The following is a 17654-nucleotide window of genomic DNA, read 5'->3' as shown; positions in this document are numbered from 1 at the left end:
CTTCTCTATCTCAGCTGCCTTTTCCCTCAACATGTGAGGCCAGTTTCCAAGCCATGGAGCGATCTTCCTAGCCCTTATCTCTACTATCCTTGGGTGTCAGTCTCTCATTATGTTGCTTTATATTCCACAAATGAGTACAGTCATTGTATGTCTGTCCCTCTCTCTCTGACTCATTTCAAAGTGGAGTTTTCTTAAAAAGAATTTAATTGAAAAAGTTTTGGACCAGATAGTAGCAGTGATTAACAATTTATGACAACAAAGAGAATTCCATAGGAAATAATCTTTTATTACTCCTACTCTTCTAATTTCTACATATAAAGACTGAGAATGATAGAAAAGTAGATTAACTTCCTCTGTGGGTGCTTTTTTGTGCATTGGGGTATACTGTTCTTAGACACATAGCTGTAGTAGAGGCCAATATAGGAGGAAGAATTATGACTTACAGGAGGAAATTATAATCTCTTGTCAGAGTAATCTATGCATCAGAGTGAATTTGTCTTTTGAGAGGATCTTGACAGAATTTTGTGACTCTAGAAGAAAGGGCATAAGACATGGTTGATTAATGCACACATTTATCTGAAGAACAATAATTTGATTTGAGGGGCTTAGGACAAAGCATGAGGCTTCCCCCTCTCCCCAGCACCATATCAAGCACACTTAGGTCTTCGGTATGAAGGGGCTATGTGCTTGGTGACAGGTTTGGGGCCTTAAATGGGAATGAATCTTTGAATCTACATGACGCGCTGCTCAGACTTTGCTGGACACAGTAAAATATAAGAACCTTGGATTGAGCATAAACAGTGGGACCTTGGGAGTTGGACCCAAGGGACAGAATGCGACCTTGGATACTTGCTTGTGTATGTACCTAACCTGAAGGTTTGCAGGAAGTTCTTGGCATCTTGCTGGTTTTGTCCTGTTCCCTGTAAGAAATTCCCCTGAGAAAGTCTGAGGCAAAAGGAGGCTCCAGAGAGAGCAAGCACGTGGGGGGCAGTAATCCCAGAGAACCCAGAGATGGTGAAAGACCCACTACTGTTGCTTGTAGCTCAGGCTATTGCTATCCTTCCTGAACCCCTGAGAGCCTTGGGGGAAGGCACAAGGAGAGCCTTAAGACTGTTAAAATGATCACAAGGGCTGCTGTAAATAAGGCAGCTGGAATGTGCACTGCTCTGATTGAAAAAATATCCTAGATTATTTCTTTGACTGTTTTGACTCCTGAACCCAGACTCCCAAGAAGGACCAATTGATCTTCAAGTGGTAAAGAAAGGGGAGAACAAAAATCCTTGACCTGGTCCTCACTACCCGTGGGCCTGGCTGCACAGTATTTTGTGAAGGGACTTAAACCCTAGGGTGAAGGGTTTGAATGAAAATATGGTAAGAATTTGGGGACCATCCTTCAGTGATTCCATTTGTTACTTGGCAGGGAGGTGACAAGATGGGAATGCTGTAATGGGAAATAATTTTTGTGGAACCTGGAAAGTGAAGAATCACAGTGGGAGGGGATAAACCTAGAAATATCAGTTACAAATTTAGTGAGATGTTTTCACTTACTAGTCAAGAACCAAGAAGATATCTTTTTACTCATAAACTGATACTGATTTTGCATGGTAAAGTTGAAGGAATGGGCTATTTCAGTCAAGCATTGTAACAAATTTACATAGATAGGACTGTCTCACAGTTGGAAGACAGAAAATCCGAGATAAAAGGGCTTGCAAGGTTGGTTTTATTCTGAGGTTTCTTTTTTTTTAGTCTGCAGATGGCTGCTATCTTGCTGTGGGCTCACATGAACTTTTGTGTGTCTTCTTCCTTTACTAACGGTAAATGTATCCTTACAATAGGAAGGTATCATGGGTTCCTACCCTCATGACCTCATCTAAATTACCTCTCAAGGTCCTACCTCCAAATTACACTGGACATAAGGGCTTCAGTGTAGAAACTTGGGCAAGACAACACAAATGCATAGTCTAGGAATAGTGAAAGAAGATGATTAGGTTTTGTAGTGAAATTGCTATACAATAGAAATAGGTCAAATAGAAGATGAAGATCTGCCTTTATGGGGAATGAAGAACAACAAGGACTGACAGGTGATGTATACTGGGACTGTCTCAGGAGCCCATATCTCTGTAGAAATACTCCTTTTCAGTTGAGAAGGTGATTATTTGCAACCCAGTTACATAGAGTCAGTTCTTTCTGATGTCAAGGTCTCTGCTGAGTCTAAGAGATAGATCATGTTCACTTGTATCACTTCTATGATATGCATTCTTTATTTTTTTGATTTGGTTCTGGGGCCACACCTTGAAGTTCTTAGAGTCTACTCCTGGCTTCATGTTCAGGGATCACTCTTGGAAGTGAAAGGGGCCATATGGAGTGCCAGGGGCCAAACTTGGTTCAGCCACATGCATGGTAAATGCTCTACCCACTGTACTATTGCTCTGGCCCCGTGGTTCATTCTTGACCAGGGAGTGCAGAACACTAATTGTACTTAGGGCTTTATATCAATTTAAGAAACATATTAAAAGAATAATGTATATACTTCAAATCTCGAGAAACAAATTTCCCTGAAGAATTCCCACTATGAAAAAGGGCATAAGTTGGATTTTTATTTCTGAGCACATAGCAATCTCTGTTTCCTTTTCTAGAACTCACTTGGCATTCCAAGAGCTAGCAGGACCCTTGGGTTGGCTTGAAATCAGGAACAAGTCTCTTGGGACTGTCAGAGCCTTTTTTTAGGCCCTGTTAGTCTAGACTCTTGTGCTTTCTACACTGGGATGGAGGAGGGATAAAAACATTAAACAGTGATAGAGAAGTCAGGTATGAATCCTAAGATCTTACCCCTACTACTCAGCAATTGTTTAATCTTGGACAAGTTACTTAATTTCTATAAGTCTTGGATTCCTTTTCTTTAAAATGGCATTGCTATTTTTTTTTTAAAAAGTACCTGGAGCATAATAACATGTCATAAATGAACTTCTATCATCATCATCATCATCATCATCATCATCATCATCATCATCATCATCATCATCATCACCATGATCACCATCATTGTCATTATCATCTTCATTATCACCACACCGTCATCATCATCATCATCAACACCACCATATCACATTGCTTTCATTCTCGACACTATTCCTGGCTTTCTTCCATGAACATGTACTCAGAGATACAGGCCAAAAGTGCCTGGGGCCAGCTTGTGGCAACTACTCCAGATCTATTGGTGTATATTTTTAGGTTAGGTGCATATCAGAATTATACAATTTGAGAAGTATTAAATATGCAAATAACAGTTTTAAAAATTTTGTTTTGTTAAGTTCTGAATATGAGTAAAAGGCCATGCTGTGAAAATCTCCCTAGAAATATTGACACTAGAAAGGAGTTACAAGATATGAGGTAAATCTTTGTCTTCTCCAATTCTATATAATGACATAGTAACAATTTCAGAGGCTTTTCAGCACTAGGCCTTTAATTTATGTGATCTTAATGGCAAGAAACTAGAGTGGAATAATACTGAGTATTTTTACTGACTTGTCATAGAAACCTAAATTTCAAATCGATTGATTTATTTAGTTAAGTTTAAGTAAAAATAATAAAAATAATAAAGTGAAACAGTAATCTATGCTGAATTATAGGATTATAGAAAATTATTATTTCCAAAATATCTGGTTTTATTGATTTACCATATTATAAGATTTCAGGGGAGATCCACCTCTGTATGAATATATCTCACGCCAAAGTTCCAGAGCCATCTTTTGGTTGCTTTCTACTTTGGGTGCTACTACATTTCTTATATTCTCTGAATATGATGCTCAGTCACTCCCTTCACCTCTCTTTCTTTCAGATAACTACCCTGAAGTTATGGAGACTTATTTTAACATAAGCACATCAAATTCCATTTATGTTGTCTCAAAAAGACATTGCTTCTTTTTTTTCACATTTCCTTTTTTATGTATTTTATTTTTAAAATTAAATTAAATTTTTTTTTTTTTGCTTTTTGGGTCACACCTGGCGATGCACAGGGGTTACTCCTGGCTCTGCACTCAGGAATCACCCCTGGCCGTGCTCAGGGGACCATATGTGATGCTGGGATTTGAACCCGGGTTGGCCGCGTGCAAGGCAAATGCCCTACCCGCTTTGCTATCTCTCCAGCCCCTTAAATTAAAATTTTTTACATTACTTCTTTTAATAGTTCAGTAATATGCCACTGAATATGTATGCCATGATTTTTTAAAACCTAGTATAGAAATTCTTATTTTTTTCTTTTGTCTGTTATTAAATTTATTTATTTATATAAACCACTTGAATCATGGTGTTATAATAAAAATTTTTAAAATCACCACTGTATTTAAAAATTATCTTATTTATTAATATTTTTTGTTGGACTAGAGTGATAGTATAGTGGGTAGGGCATTTACCTTGCACATGGCCATCCCGGGTTTGATTCCTCCATCCCTCTTGGAGAGCCTGGCAAGCTACACAGCAGAGCCTGGCAAGCTACCCATGGCGTATTTGATATGCCAAAAACAGTAACAATAAGTCTCACAATGGAGACGTTACTGGTACCCACTCGAGCAAATCGGTGAACAATGGGATGACAGTGCAGTGCATATTTTTTTGTCATAACCAATTGTGCTTAGGGTTTAACCTAAGCTCTGTGCTTGGGTGTAACTCCTGGCAGTCCTCAGAAGACCACATATGGTGCTTGAACTGGGGTCTGCTATTTGCAGGACAAGTGCCTTACCCCCATGAATTGGGGCTCCAGTCTTCTAAAATGCTGTCTTCTAAAATTCTTACATGATTTATTACCCAATTTTTAAAATTTTTCCTTAGTGATGGTTAAAGCTAACTGAAATTCTACAAAATTGTAAATCAATGATAAGCTGAAGTTTTTAAAAAATTTTATCTTTCTCTTTGTTGGTATATAAATAAAAAATTAGTAGTGTAAATAACTGCTACTTTATTTAAAAGCTAATAGTAAGTAGATAAATTCTACAAATGCACAATTTAGTAAGAATGAGGAGAGGAGAATTAAGAACACTTTAAAGCTAAATTTGAATAGGCCAACAAAAGTATGTGTGTATTTTTTTATTCAGGAAAGGGAATATAGGCTTTATATTAGAAAATATTATATTATAGGATAATGCTTAAGTATCCTCATCAATAGTAAAATATATAATAAAATCTTTGTAAGCACAAAAAGTCACTTGAATACAGAAATTTCAAAAATGAAACATTAATTCATTATTGAAAAAGTACTAAATCCCTTAGCAAGCTAGAAATATTTTGTAGTAAAGCAAAATAGTTTTATTTATGTTTCTTTTTCTCTTTTCTTTATTCTTTGATTTTCTTTTTATAAAGTTGTTCACAATATTTTATTAAATTTAATATTCAAATACCAATCGCATCACCATTACACCTTCCCACCACCATATTACCATCCCAAACCCCAAACCCTGCCCCCAAAGCAGAACCAAAATAATTTATTTTGCATTGCTTGTTATGAGTAGTCCATTAAAAATGAGACAAAAAAAAAAAAGGTTTCTTAGAGGAAAGTGTGTGAAGGTTGTATTTCACCCAGGAGCCATTAAGCCCTTCTATAAGAGATTAGTAACTTGCTGTTAAAAGTTGAAACTTAAATGCTTATCACTATATCTGTATAAATATATTTACCCCTAAGGTTGGTTACCTTCTACTTTGAACCCCATCAAATGTGGTGCGCTACTCTTGGTATACTGATGGTGTAAAGTATGAGATGTCCAGGAATAAATTCCCTCATGGGTGAGGCTCATCCGAGTGTGGAGTGTTTGGAGAGCAGCCTTGAGCGGGGCAGCGGTTGACTTCTGGAAGTTTTCAGTTGCTGGGGCTGACTCTGTTGGGGTGGGGAGGGGACTTCACCCACCCCGTTTCGGGAAAAATAGTTTTATTGAAAAAATTTTACTTTAAGGTGTGTGTGGGGGAGAGAGAGAGAGACAGAGAGAGAGACAGACAGACAGACAGAGAGACATAGAGAAACAGAGAGAGGAATCAGAGAGAGAGAGAGAGAGAGAACCAGAGAGAGAGACAGAGAGAGACAGAGAGAGAGAGAGAATAATTGATGAATGTAGAATACAAGGGCTTCTCCAGAATGGGAAAACAGCAGAGAATGGCATTTGGGAGGAGGTTATATTAAACTTCTCTAAATTGTCTCAGCCTGGAATTCTCTGCATACATAAACATTAGCCTGGGTATTGTCACAATCGGACTTTTGATGACCCTTTCATATCTGTTTTTTTTTCTTTTTGCGTCATACCCGGTGATGCTTAGGGGTTAGTCCTGCCTCTGCTGAGCTTAGAAATCACTCGTGGTGGTGCTTAGGGGACCATATGGGATACCAGGGATCGAACCTGGGTCTACCAAACGCCCTACTAGCTGTATTATGGCTCCAATACATATTCTTATCATGACCTTTAGATTTTCCAGTAGTGTCTCCTGTTCTAAGGAGGCCCACCCTTCTCTGTGTGGTGCCTCAGTTTCTGTATCTATTTCATACCTTTCTTAAACTAGTAAAGTGAAGTGACATAAGTGAATACCGTGCTCAATGGCAAAATGCTGAGGTTTGTCGTGTTTTTTAACGAAGCTCCTTTAATGCTTCTTGCAAAACTGTTTTCAAGGCTATGGATTCTCTAAACTGTTGCCTGTCAATGAACAATGAACCTCCGTACTGTTCCTTCAAATTTGAATAATAATCTAGCTGGACTGAGTGTTTTTGTAGATGTTCATTTCATTGAGGTCCTTTCTTTTCTCTCTTTTCCCTCACTCCCTCCCTCCCTCTTTCCCTTCCTTCCTCCTTTCTTGATTTCTTTATTTCTCTATATCCCACCATTCTTTTATGGTTTATAGAGTTCTCATGTGATAGATTTTCTGTGACTCTAATGGGCATTCTTTTGTATGTAAGTTTCCTTTTGATGTTGTTGCTTTTAATATTTTATGTCTATCTTTGGCATTTGTCATTGTTATATAATGCATTTAGCGTTTATCTATTTGGGTACTTTTTCACTGGAACCCTTTTGACCTCTTGGATCTCAATCCCTGTATTCCTGAATTCTGGAAAATTCTTAGCTATGATTTCTTAAACTGGTGGTTCTTCATCAAATTTGTCTTTGGGACTCTGAGTATTATTGTTTCTCGAATACTTTTCCTCTTAACCTTATCCCACAGTTCTCTGATGTGCTGTTCATTTCTTCCAAACTTTTTTCCATTTTTTTTGTTATTTTCCTAGATGTTTTCTACCTTATCTTAGGCTCCTTGATGTTTTTCCTCAGCTGCTGTTATTCTGTTGCTCATATCTTCTTTTACATTTTTTAATGTCACCAGCCATATTCTTAATATCTGTCTCTTCTGATTGTAGTATTCTTATTTCTTTTCTCATACTTTTTTGCACTTTGCTAGATGAATACTTGTGCCATCATTCTTTGAGCTCATCAAACATCGCCAACATAGTGCAACTAAAGTCATTCTCTGAGAGTTTACAGAATTGGCTGGTCGTGGTACAGGTTTCTGTGTTATTATTTTCACTCATTGAACGATAAGTTTTCCCCACTGTGTTTGTGGTGTTCCAGCTGTGCTGAAGGTGGACTGAAGCTAACCTACAAGTTAGCTCCTCCTTGAGCTGTCAAGTGGCCTCATAAGTTCAGGAGATGAGGAGTTGGCTGGGGGAGAAGATGACAGAGGGGATCAAGGTGTGAAGGCTGCTGGTCCTCATCTGCAAGAGCAGAGAATCTACTTCTGGATTAAAAAAATACCTTTGGATGTCAGTTGGGGGGTTAGCCTCACCTGGGGGATTGAAAGAGCAAGCAGAGGTTCAGGAGATGTTCATTAAAAATAAATGAAAGCGTCTTTATAGTTTTGTAAGGAGGAAACTAATATGAACCAGCAATCCCACTTTCTGTGATTTCTCCGAAGAAGACAAAAACATTAATTTGAAAAGATATGTACAAACACATTTATTGCGGCTTTTGGTATAATAGTTAAAATATGGAAACAACACAGAGGTCTAACAATGCATGATTGGATAAAGAATCTATGGTGTGAATATACAACGGAGTATGATGTAGCTGTAAGAAAAGATGAAATCTTGCAGTTTGCTGAAAGCTGGCTAGATCTGGAGGGTATCTGTTAAGTGAAATAAATCAGAGGGTGAAAGGAAAATACTAGGTGTTCTCACTCATCCGTTACATAAGGAAAAGAAAACCAGGGAACAGAGAGTAAAAATGATGACAAACCCTTGAGTCTAAGTTGCAGAACTGAGACTACCAAGCAGCAGGAAGGAAGTGTGTGTGGTGGGGTCAAATAGAGATGAGCCTAGAAGTAACATAGAATATTGGGGGAGGGTGTTGAGCATTCTGATACTAGTGAGGTGCAGTAACTGCATCAAGACCCTAAATGCTTATGTTTTTACTTGAATGTTATTTATTTATTAATTTTATTGAATCACCATGAGATGCGTTTACAAAGCTTTCATGTTTGAGTTTCAATCATACAATGACCGAACATCCATCCTTCCACCAGTGCACATTCTCTACCACCAATGTCCCCAGTACCCCCCTTCTCACCCTCCCCGTCTCTATGGCAGACAATTTCCCCCGTACTCTCTCTCTACTTTTGAAGACCCTAAATGTTAACACTATTTTAAACATGTTACTTTAACTACAACAACAAATATAAAATAAATAAAAATAATTAAAAATAAACTAATTTCCCCTCACAGAATACACAATTGGTTATAAAGAAAAACAAATGTAAACTAAAATTATGGAACTATGACTATCCAAATTAAACTATGTTATGATTAATAAAGTCCTAAAATGAAGCAATATGGGAAACATGACAACTGTTGAGTATAAGGATTCCACTCAGGGGCCAGAGTTATCATACAGCAGATAGGGTGCTTGTCTTGCATGTGGCTGACCTGGGTTTGATCTCTGGTGTCCCATATGGTTCCCAAACCAATGAGAAGTGTTCTCTGAGTGCAGAGGTTTGAGTAAGCCCCGAGCACTGTCAGGTATGGCCTCACCTCCCAACCTCCAAAAACAGAGATTCCAATAAACAACATTAAGATTACAAAACTATAACATGTAATAATGCCCTTAGAGAAAGAAACATTTTAATAAAAATTATGAAAATCATAGTTATCACATACAGATACTAATAAAAATTCTTTTTCTTTTTTTTTGCTTTTTGGATCACACCTGGTGATGCACAGGGATTACTCCTGGTTCTGCACTCAAGAATTATTCCTGCTGCTGCTCGGGGGACCATCTGAGATGCTGGGAATCGAACCCCGGGTCAGCTGTGTGCAAAGCAAACACCCTACTTGCTGTGCTATCGCTCCAGCCTCACTAATAAAAATTCTAAATAAATAAAAATCTCTTCTTTATTTATTCTATTCTTTAATCTATTTAATCTATTCTTTAATTAAAAATTGATCATAATACTGTAACACTGTATCACTGTCATTCTGTTGTTTGTCAATTTACTTGAGCGGGCACCAGTAATGTCTCTATTACACTTAGCCCTGAGATTTTAGCAGTCTCTCCCCTAGTTGTCTTTCCCAACGATTGGAGGCTCTTTCAGGTCAGGGGAATGAGACCTATCGTTACTGTTCTTGGCATATCGAATATGCCATGGCTCTGCCATGCGAGCTGGATACTCTCGGTAGCTTGCTGGGCTCTCCGAAAGGTATGTATATATCTGTTACTGTATTTGGGATATGAATATGCCAAGGGAAGTTTGCCAGGCTCTCTCGAGCAGGCAATAGACTCTCAGTAGCTTGTCAGGTTCTCCAAGAGGGAGAACTACGCTATTAGATGTCTGGGAGCTTGGTTTCAGAGTCTCTGGATGTTGGCCATTGATGGGATTACATGGCACTGGGGGCAGTTTCTGGGTGTGACTGCCTAGCTACTGGAAAATGAAGGATCTAGGTGGAAGAGGCCCAGTCCTGATATGAGCAGCCTTGGAGATCTCAGCCCAGGGTCCCACACACCTGGGTTTCTCTGCCGATTCCTTCAAGCGTGAGGCTCGTCCAAATGTGTGGAAAGTGGCATTGAGCATAGCTGGATCATAATACTATTATATTAAAATTATATTTTTTCTCTTTGTTAAATTACATTAAAATTAAATTAGTTATCATCTTACCATTTTATGATCATTCTAGTCAACCCCAACTTTATTGTAGTTGTTCATGATAAAGAAAAACTGGGAACTCATATGTAAACTAAATCAATCTAAAGGGAAATACACATGCATATATATATATAATTATCTTTGCTTTTATAGATTTAGTAGAAACCTTGTGAAAATTATTTAAATGAAAAATTATGCAACATATGAAAATGAGAATAGAAACAAAACTATCCCCTGTTGGGACAGAGGGGAAATTTCTTCCTGACCTTCTGGGTTCTTCTTGGCTGGTTGAAAAATTTAATTAACATGGGACAGGTAAGAAAAAAAGGATACAATAAAATTATATAGTACTGAGAAACTTCATGGATGTGAATTCTAAGGTTAATGGGCAAAGAAGAGCTAAGAAATAGGCCAGAGGTCTGTGATTAGATAGAGGACTATCTAATAGGACTATTCCCTCTTCAAGGTAAGGGACTTGCAAGACAAGGAGAGGGTGACTCATGACAAAGACCAGATGCTCTGTAATTACATGTTTGCTCTGCCATTGAAGCACCATTCTCCCATGGGAAGGTTATTTTCTAGTAAAAACCCTAATTCTGAGTAATACCTCCAATATTCGTTCTAGTAATTTTTTTCTGGTGTGTGCCTGAGAGCCTAAAATGATTTTAGCCACATAATCCATATACCAAAGTGATATGTCTTAGGGAATCTGTTTTGGATACCTTGGGAAGGCCTAACCTTCATTCCGTAAACTCTTCTCATGACAGATAACTTTGTATATTTACTTCTGTTTACCTTTAAAAAAGAAATATTATATTTTTCTCAAATATGCTTTTATGTTTTAGATCAGAGAACTAGAAATCTTAAAGTATTACTTTTGTGTGTTTTTTAAAAGTCCATGTATAAATGATGTTTTAGAGGTAGCTTCTGTTCCAAGCCAATTTGCTGTTGAGCACTGTGTATGGTGAGTAGTAATCATTGAGTACCTAGGCCACTTAGCACTATATTACTTATGCTGAAAGACTTCAAAAATAGCATAACTCATGGGGCTGGAGCTATAGTACAGTGGGTAGGGCATTAGCCTTGCATGCGGTAGACCAAGGTTAGATCCCCAGCATCCTATATGGTCCACTGAACACTGCCAGGAGTAATTCCTGAGTGCAGAGCCAGGAGTAACCCCTGAGTGCCACTGGGTGTAACCCCCCTGCCCCTGTAAAAAGAAAACAATAAGGAAAAATGGTGAGAGCGTTAGTACAGCAGGTAGGGTGTTTGCCTTGCACATGGCTAACCTGGGTTTGATCCCTGGCATCCCATATGGTCCCCAAGCACTGCCAGGAGTACTTCCTGAGTGCTTTCAGGAGTAACCCCTGACCATTGCTGGGTGTGACCCCAAAAAGCAAAAAAAAAAGCATAACTCATTAGAAATTTTTCTAGCCTAGAGTGCCATAATAGAAAGTTGGTGAGTTAGAGGTTTTTTGTTGTGTTAAAAGTATTTTCCTACCAGGTGGCTAGACTGGCATAATTAGAAAATATGGAAACAGTTTACATGTAGTTATGCATAAAATACTTGGAAGGACCTAATGGATTTGCTATAAGTTGAAGATCAAATTATTTATTATATTAGTTTGTTTCAGAAATGCTGATTCCTTATGGAGTACGTCTATCTTTTGTGAGTTTGAGTACTTTAACTGTTCCTAGTTTAAAAATTCACATGAACTGTAATAGTTTTAAGGGTTCCTTAGCTCTTGTGGATGAATGTATAAGAATATATTAAGTACTTGGGTAAAATGATTGCTAACAACAGAGAGAGAGAGCACAGGGAGGGAGAGTATTTGTATCATTTTCTTTGTGGCATTCATCCTGTTGGATATATTCAAGTAAGTATAAAGTTAATGAAAACAGAGTCACTCTGCACAGAACTTACTGGTCAATTTTAACAACTAACTACATGTTTCCAACTGTGTAGTGTAGGTAAATTGACCCAAAGCTTCATTTTACACTTTCCGCATCTTTGTAATATTGACATTTAAAGTTTTTGCTTTGCATGTGCTTTTTAAGAGTAGCTTAAATGAACCAAGCTGTGGACTAGAACAAGAGGTAAGTGCTCTATTGTCCAAATTGCTTCCGTCCTTGCATTTTCTTATCCACATCTGTTTGTTGAATGGTGAAAGTGGCCATTGGCAGGGAAGAATCTGAGAGCTAGATAACTGATCTGTGTGTGGTGGAATGCTTGGATTTCTTACAAAATAAATGACTTCAGAGGATAATTGATGCTGAAGACTGAGTTTTGGGATTGGCAATGATTCAAATTTACAGACACTGTCGTATGTGATAGTAGCTGTAAATTTATGATAGGGCTGGAGCGATAGCACAGCGGGTGGGGCATTTGCCTTGCACGTGGCCAGACCGGTTCCATTCCTCCTTCCCTCTAGGACTGACTGGCAAGCAAGGAAAGTAACCCGCCCTGCTAGTCAGAGCCTGACAAGCAACCCGTGGAGTATTCGGTATGCCAAAAATAGTAACAAGCTTCACAATGGAGACGTTACTGTTGCCCGCTGGCGCAAACTGATGAGCAACAAGATGACAGTGACAGTGGTACAGTGATCCTATATGATTGCAATCCTTTAAGGAACTGAGGTGTGAACCTGTAATCTAGAGGAGCTCCCGCACTGCCTCCCCGCCGTGTGTGTCCCTTGTCAGGTGTCTGCCATGGATGCCACAGAGTTGTTGAACGCCTTTGTCCAAGTTTTGTGCACCAAAGCCCACGCACCTTGTATGGGTAATCTGTTTAAATGCACTTGACACTAAATGCCTTTGCACTAGTCACGGAGGAACTCTCACCCTCCTTGGGAACAGAGGTGATCGAGTTTAATCGGCGAAGTATCGAGTAACTTTGACTTGGACTTGGGCGACTCAGTGCATCCCTGGGTGAAAGATGACTGTCGCCGTGCTCTCCAGAGTGCTGCAGAAGTCACACCGCTGCCGACCGCCGCAGCAGGAGCAAAGGCTGAGCCCGGCCCGGGGTTTAAGGTCTAGGGTCTCGCGAGGGAGTCCGGGAGCTGCACCCGGGGGGCGCGGGTCCGAGTCAGGGACCCGAGCGAGCCGCACGCGCGCGCGGACTCCGATACCCCGCGTAGCCGGTAAGCGGCGCTGGGCCTCGGCTTTGGCGGCCCCGAGCAGCGGGCTGCGGATTACCTGCAGCAAGAGGGGAGCCGGCGAGCTCCTCCCCGCCCGCCGCCCCCACTCCCCACCCCCACCGCGACGCTCACCCGGGGCTCCGAGGCGCGGGGGCCCCAGCCAGCCCACAGCCGCCTGCTGCAGGCGGGCCGCCGCGGAGCGCCTTCCCGCGTCCTCCGGGCCCGCTCGCCCTCCTCCCGCACGGTGCGGCGGAGGGAGGCTCCCGCCGGGGCCGCCCCCGCCCGCCCGGCCGCCGGCGCCTCCTACTCGGCTCTGCGGGCGGGCAGCGCGCGGCGCTCGGCACCTGGAGCCGCGGCCCCCTCCGGCGCGGGGCCGTTGGGCAGCGGCGGGGCGCAGCGGGCGGCGCTCCGAGGGGCCGCCACCGTCGCCGCGGGGCTCGGCGGGGCTCTCGGGAGCCGGCCCCGGCGCGCCGGCGAGGAGCCATGGCCGATGGGGGCGAGGGCGAGGACGAGATCCAGTTCCTGCGAACTGTAAGCGCCGCCGGTGCCCCCCGGGAGGGTGGGATGGGTGGGTGGGTGGGGAGGAGTGGGCGCCGAGTGGCGCGCGCGGGCGCTGCGGGGTGGCCGCCCCACACTGCGGGAGTAGCGTCCCCGGCGGTGCGGGCTGCGCGTCGGGGCGCGCGGGTGCGGGAGGTGCCGGCGATCGGTCCCGGGGCGCCGCGGAGCTGCCTGCGGGGGAGCCGATGCCCGGGCCTGGCCGCTCGGAGGGGCCGGGAACTGTCCCGACCGGCCGGACCCGGGGTGCACGCGCGCGGGCTGACCCGCGGGGCGCCGGGAATCCCGCCGCCGGGCTTCTCGCCGGGGCTCCGGGGCTGGCCCCGCGCGCGAGCTCGCAGCCCAGGGGGTTGTCTACTTGGCACGGCGCGCGCCGCGCCGGCCGCCGACGGTGCCGCACGGACGCTGCCCCGCGGTTTTTCCCAACCAAGTGGACGTGCAGGGAAGACAAGCGGGGGACTCGCCTCCGAGATCCCCCCACCCCCTACTTCTCGGGACTGGGACCATCGTGGAGGTGGGGTGGGGGGGGTGGTCGTGACCGTTTGCAGACGGTGGAGGGGATAGTGTGTGTGTATGTGTGTGCGTGTGTGCGTGTGTGTGTGTGTGTGTGTGTGTGTGTGTGTGTGTGCGCGCGCGCGCGCTCCGGGTGGGAGGATAGAGTGAACGAGTCGTTCTCCAAATGCTGCCTTATAGAATGCAGAGTGCAGCAAAGTGGTTGTGTGTGTGTGTGTGTGTGTGTGCGTGTGCGTGTACACGCGTGGTGCGTGTGCGCATGTTAAGGACCCGGTGGCTGCCCGGAATTTCCACATTGGGTGGCATAAGGAAAGGTTGGCTCCTCACGAATACAATTCTTTTTTCTCCTTAAGTACCTTTTGGCACTGCTCCTTGCTCTCGCTGATGTGTTCGAGTGCTGCGGATACTTGCGAGGGCTGAAGCGGGGCTCACCCCAAAGCGGGGTCTGAAGAGCCCCTGGGCAAAAGAAAAAGACCTTAACTTGGCGTTCAGAATAACCTAGTTAGCGTTGGCAGCAGGCTCCCGCTTGCTTCTGTGGTCCTCCGTGGGGGAGACCCCTTCCCTTCCAGGATCCCTCCCCACGCACAGTGCCCCCCGGACTGGGCACTGCAGCCTCTTGCCTCCACTTCTTTCCTCAACAGTGAGAGAGCCGCCACTCCCCAGTTTCTGTTTCCACAGACACAAACAAGCGTTGAGACGTTCTCTTTTTGAAATAGTCACCAGACAATAACTTTCGGGTGTGAAAAGAGTCTTGCTGATGATGTATTTGGGTGCTGAGAAGAGACAGTTTTTCCGAGAGTATTTAAAATGACCTTAAATAATTTTTTTCTTTTGCTCTCTTCTCTCTCTCTCTTTATGTATGTGTGTGTATATATATATATGTATATATATATTTATTGGCACTAGAGAGAGAAAGCTTTTTGAAAGGATAAAATCAAGGCTGCCTATAGGATGGTGAATGATTAGACCTAACTCTGCGTGTTGTATTCCATCATATACACCCACTTACATACATACATACACACATACATACATACATACATACATACATACATACTTGACAGGTTCACATAAGGCCCATCTCTGAAGATACGGCTGTCTAAAATCTTGCTCATGGGGAATGTCTTAATCTCACGAGAATATAATTATATAAATGTTTCTATCATGTAGATGTAGTGGAAAGCTATTATTTGTCTAAAAGTCACATGTAAGGATATTTGCAATACCACAAAATGTTATCTTCCCCCCCCAGGTGGATAGAATATGTCATTGGTGTGTTATGTTTAAATTCTGTGTTTTTGCCCCCCAAAACTCCATAGGGTTAAAATTAGCTTGAAAATTTTGGAAGGCTTTGTACACTCAAGGGCTTCCCGCAGGCTTAAATGTTAAGCCGAGCTCATGGAGGTGGTGTTATCAGAATACTTAATGGGGACCGAGGTAAATGTGCTCCCTGATGGGGTTCTTGCACTTATAAAGTAATGTTCACTCGGTGTCACTTGACAGCTGCCTGTCAACCCGGCCAACACCTTTGATAAGTGGGTTCTGGGTAGAGATCTGGCAGTCCTAGGCTAGGATTTTTCTTTTAATAAAACAGTCGTAGGTTGTTGTGCCAATGATAAATGACCTTGAAGGAGGTAGGAGAGTGGAGCGGGGGGAATTTTTTTTTTTTTACATAGCATTAGAATGTAAAAGAAAAAGCTGCTTTCGCCCTATATATGTTACAGTTTTACAAGGAACATTTCAAATTCTTTTTCAGCTCCTTTGTTTATTGCCCTTGTTCCTCTCCATTTTATTCTCTTAACCTGAGAATGTTAATAGTTCAAAATGTTAATGGAACTAGTAATAGAAAATGTAATTCTTAGAATAAGTTCATTCTTTTTCCCTCCAGGAACATTTGTTGTGCCAATATAACCTTCCTTTCTTCCTTCCTTCCTTCCTTCCTTCCTTCCTTCCTTCCTTCCTTCCTTCCTTCCTTCCTTCCTTCCTTCCTTCCTTCCTTCCTTCCTTCCTTCTTCCTTCCTTCCTTCCTTCCTTCCTTCCTTCCTTCCTTCCTTCCTTCCTTCCTTCCTTCCTCCCTCCCTCCCTTCCTCTTCTTTCTTCAAATAGCCAAGGGAGTATTATGAATAAATACATTATATGTTGGCATAGTTTATGGATGAGGTGATTGTGCTTAAAAAAAAAGAAAATCAAACAGTTGTTAAGAGACCGTCATAATGAAATTGAGCCGATAGTCCATGTTTTCTGATTAGAGTGCCTTCAGTATTCTCATCGATTTTTATTTAAGTATTGCAACTCATTGGCATCTCTGGCATCTTTCTGTTCTCAGAAAGCTTTTTGCTTTTCTTTGAGAAGAGGGGCCTGATCACTGAGGAGGGAAACAAAGGTGAACTCTAATGGACAGTGCCCATGAGTTATGTCCACTACCCTGAATTAATTCTTCATTAGTGAAGAGCAGTTTTGCCACTGTTTAGTGTACCATTTCTTTTTCATTGTGAGTTTCCTAATATTGCTCTTAAATGATTATGCAGGTGAATGATTACCTGCCATTCACTGACTTGCTTTTTTGCTGGACATATCCCCACTCAGATGTAGTTATCTTAGAGGAAAATTGAGACTACATGTATGCAAAATACTTTTGCTGCATTGGAACAGTTTGAAGAGCCATATCCCAAATAAGCCCTCAGCTCATAATAGATATATTCACTGTCTTATTCAAACATACTGATGACTTAGAGTGTTTGGTTTAGTTTATTTAAAAAAAAATCTTTAGTAATGTAGGAATGAGTTATAATTTGATACTTAAAAACACGGATCCTTTTAGTTATACTCTTTTTAAAAAAAATCTTAGAGAATTTTAGATATAGAAGGGAATCTGAAAAGATTCTGATGTAAAATGACCTTGATCAAGGGTCAGTCTTTCGAAGTACTTTGCCTTTCTTTCACTTGTGTAAGTACAGTTTGGTTACTCTGGAGGTTTTCTGTCACATGTACTTATGTATTTGTGAGTACTTTGAGATTTAAAACAGTCCTGGCCTGCAAACATTTTTCTGCTAGGAATGATTTGATTTTTTTCCTCCTGCTTTCATTCACACACATTATTTCCCTGCAGGTACCTTCTCAGTGCTTCTACACCCGCCTTCATAATGACAGAAACATATTAGAAACTATCTAGATGCTAATAGTAAAGTCACAAACTGATGTGCCACTGAAGAAATAAATTGTGTGTGGACTATTTAGTCTGATTTTATAGAGTTATGGAAAGGTTAATTGTACTAAGTCAGTGGCTCAGCC

General features: G+C 41.9%; 1 protein-coding gene across 1 annotated transcript in view; it reads left to right on the top strand.

The window, feature by feature from the left end:
• The first annotated feature begins 13450 nt into the window (after window positions 1-13450).
• Window positions 13451-17654, top strand: part of RYR2 (ryanodine receptor 2) — a 762156-nt gene continuing 757952 nt past the window's right edge. The window contains exon 1 of the mRNA XM_055147039.1: window positions 13451-13826. Within this exon, the coding sequence (XP_055003014.1) occupies window positions 13779-13826 (48 nt within the window). The 5' untranslated portion in view covers window positions 13451-13778. The remainder of the gene's footprint in view (window positions 13827-17654) is intronic.

The sequence above is a fragment of the Sorex araneus genome, chromosome 9 (assembly GCF_027595985.1).
Source record: "Sorex araneus isolate mSorAra2 chromosome 9, mSorAra2.pri, whole genome shotgun sequence".
Taxonomy (NCBI): domain Eukaryota; kingdom Metazoa; phylum Chordata; class Mammalia; order Eulipotyphla; family Soricidae; genus Sorex; species Sorex araneus.
Note: the sequence above shows the minus strand (reverse complement) of the source record. Positions and strands in the feature narration are given on the sequence as shown.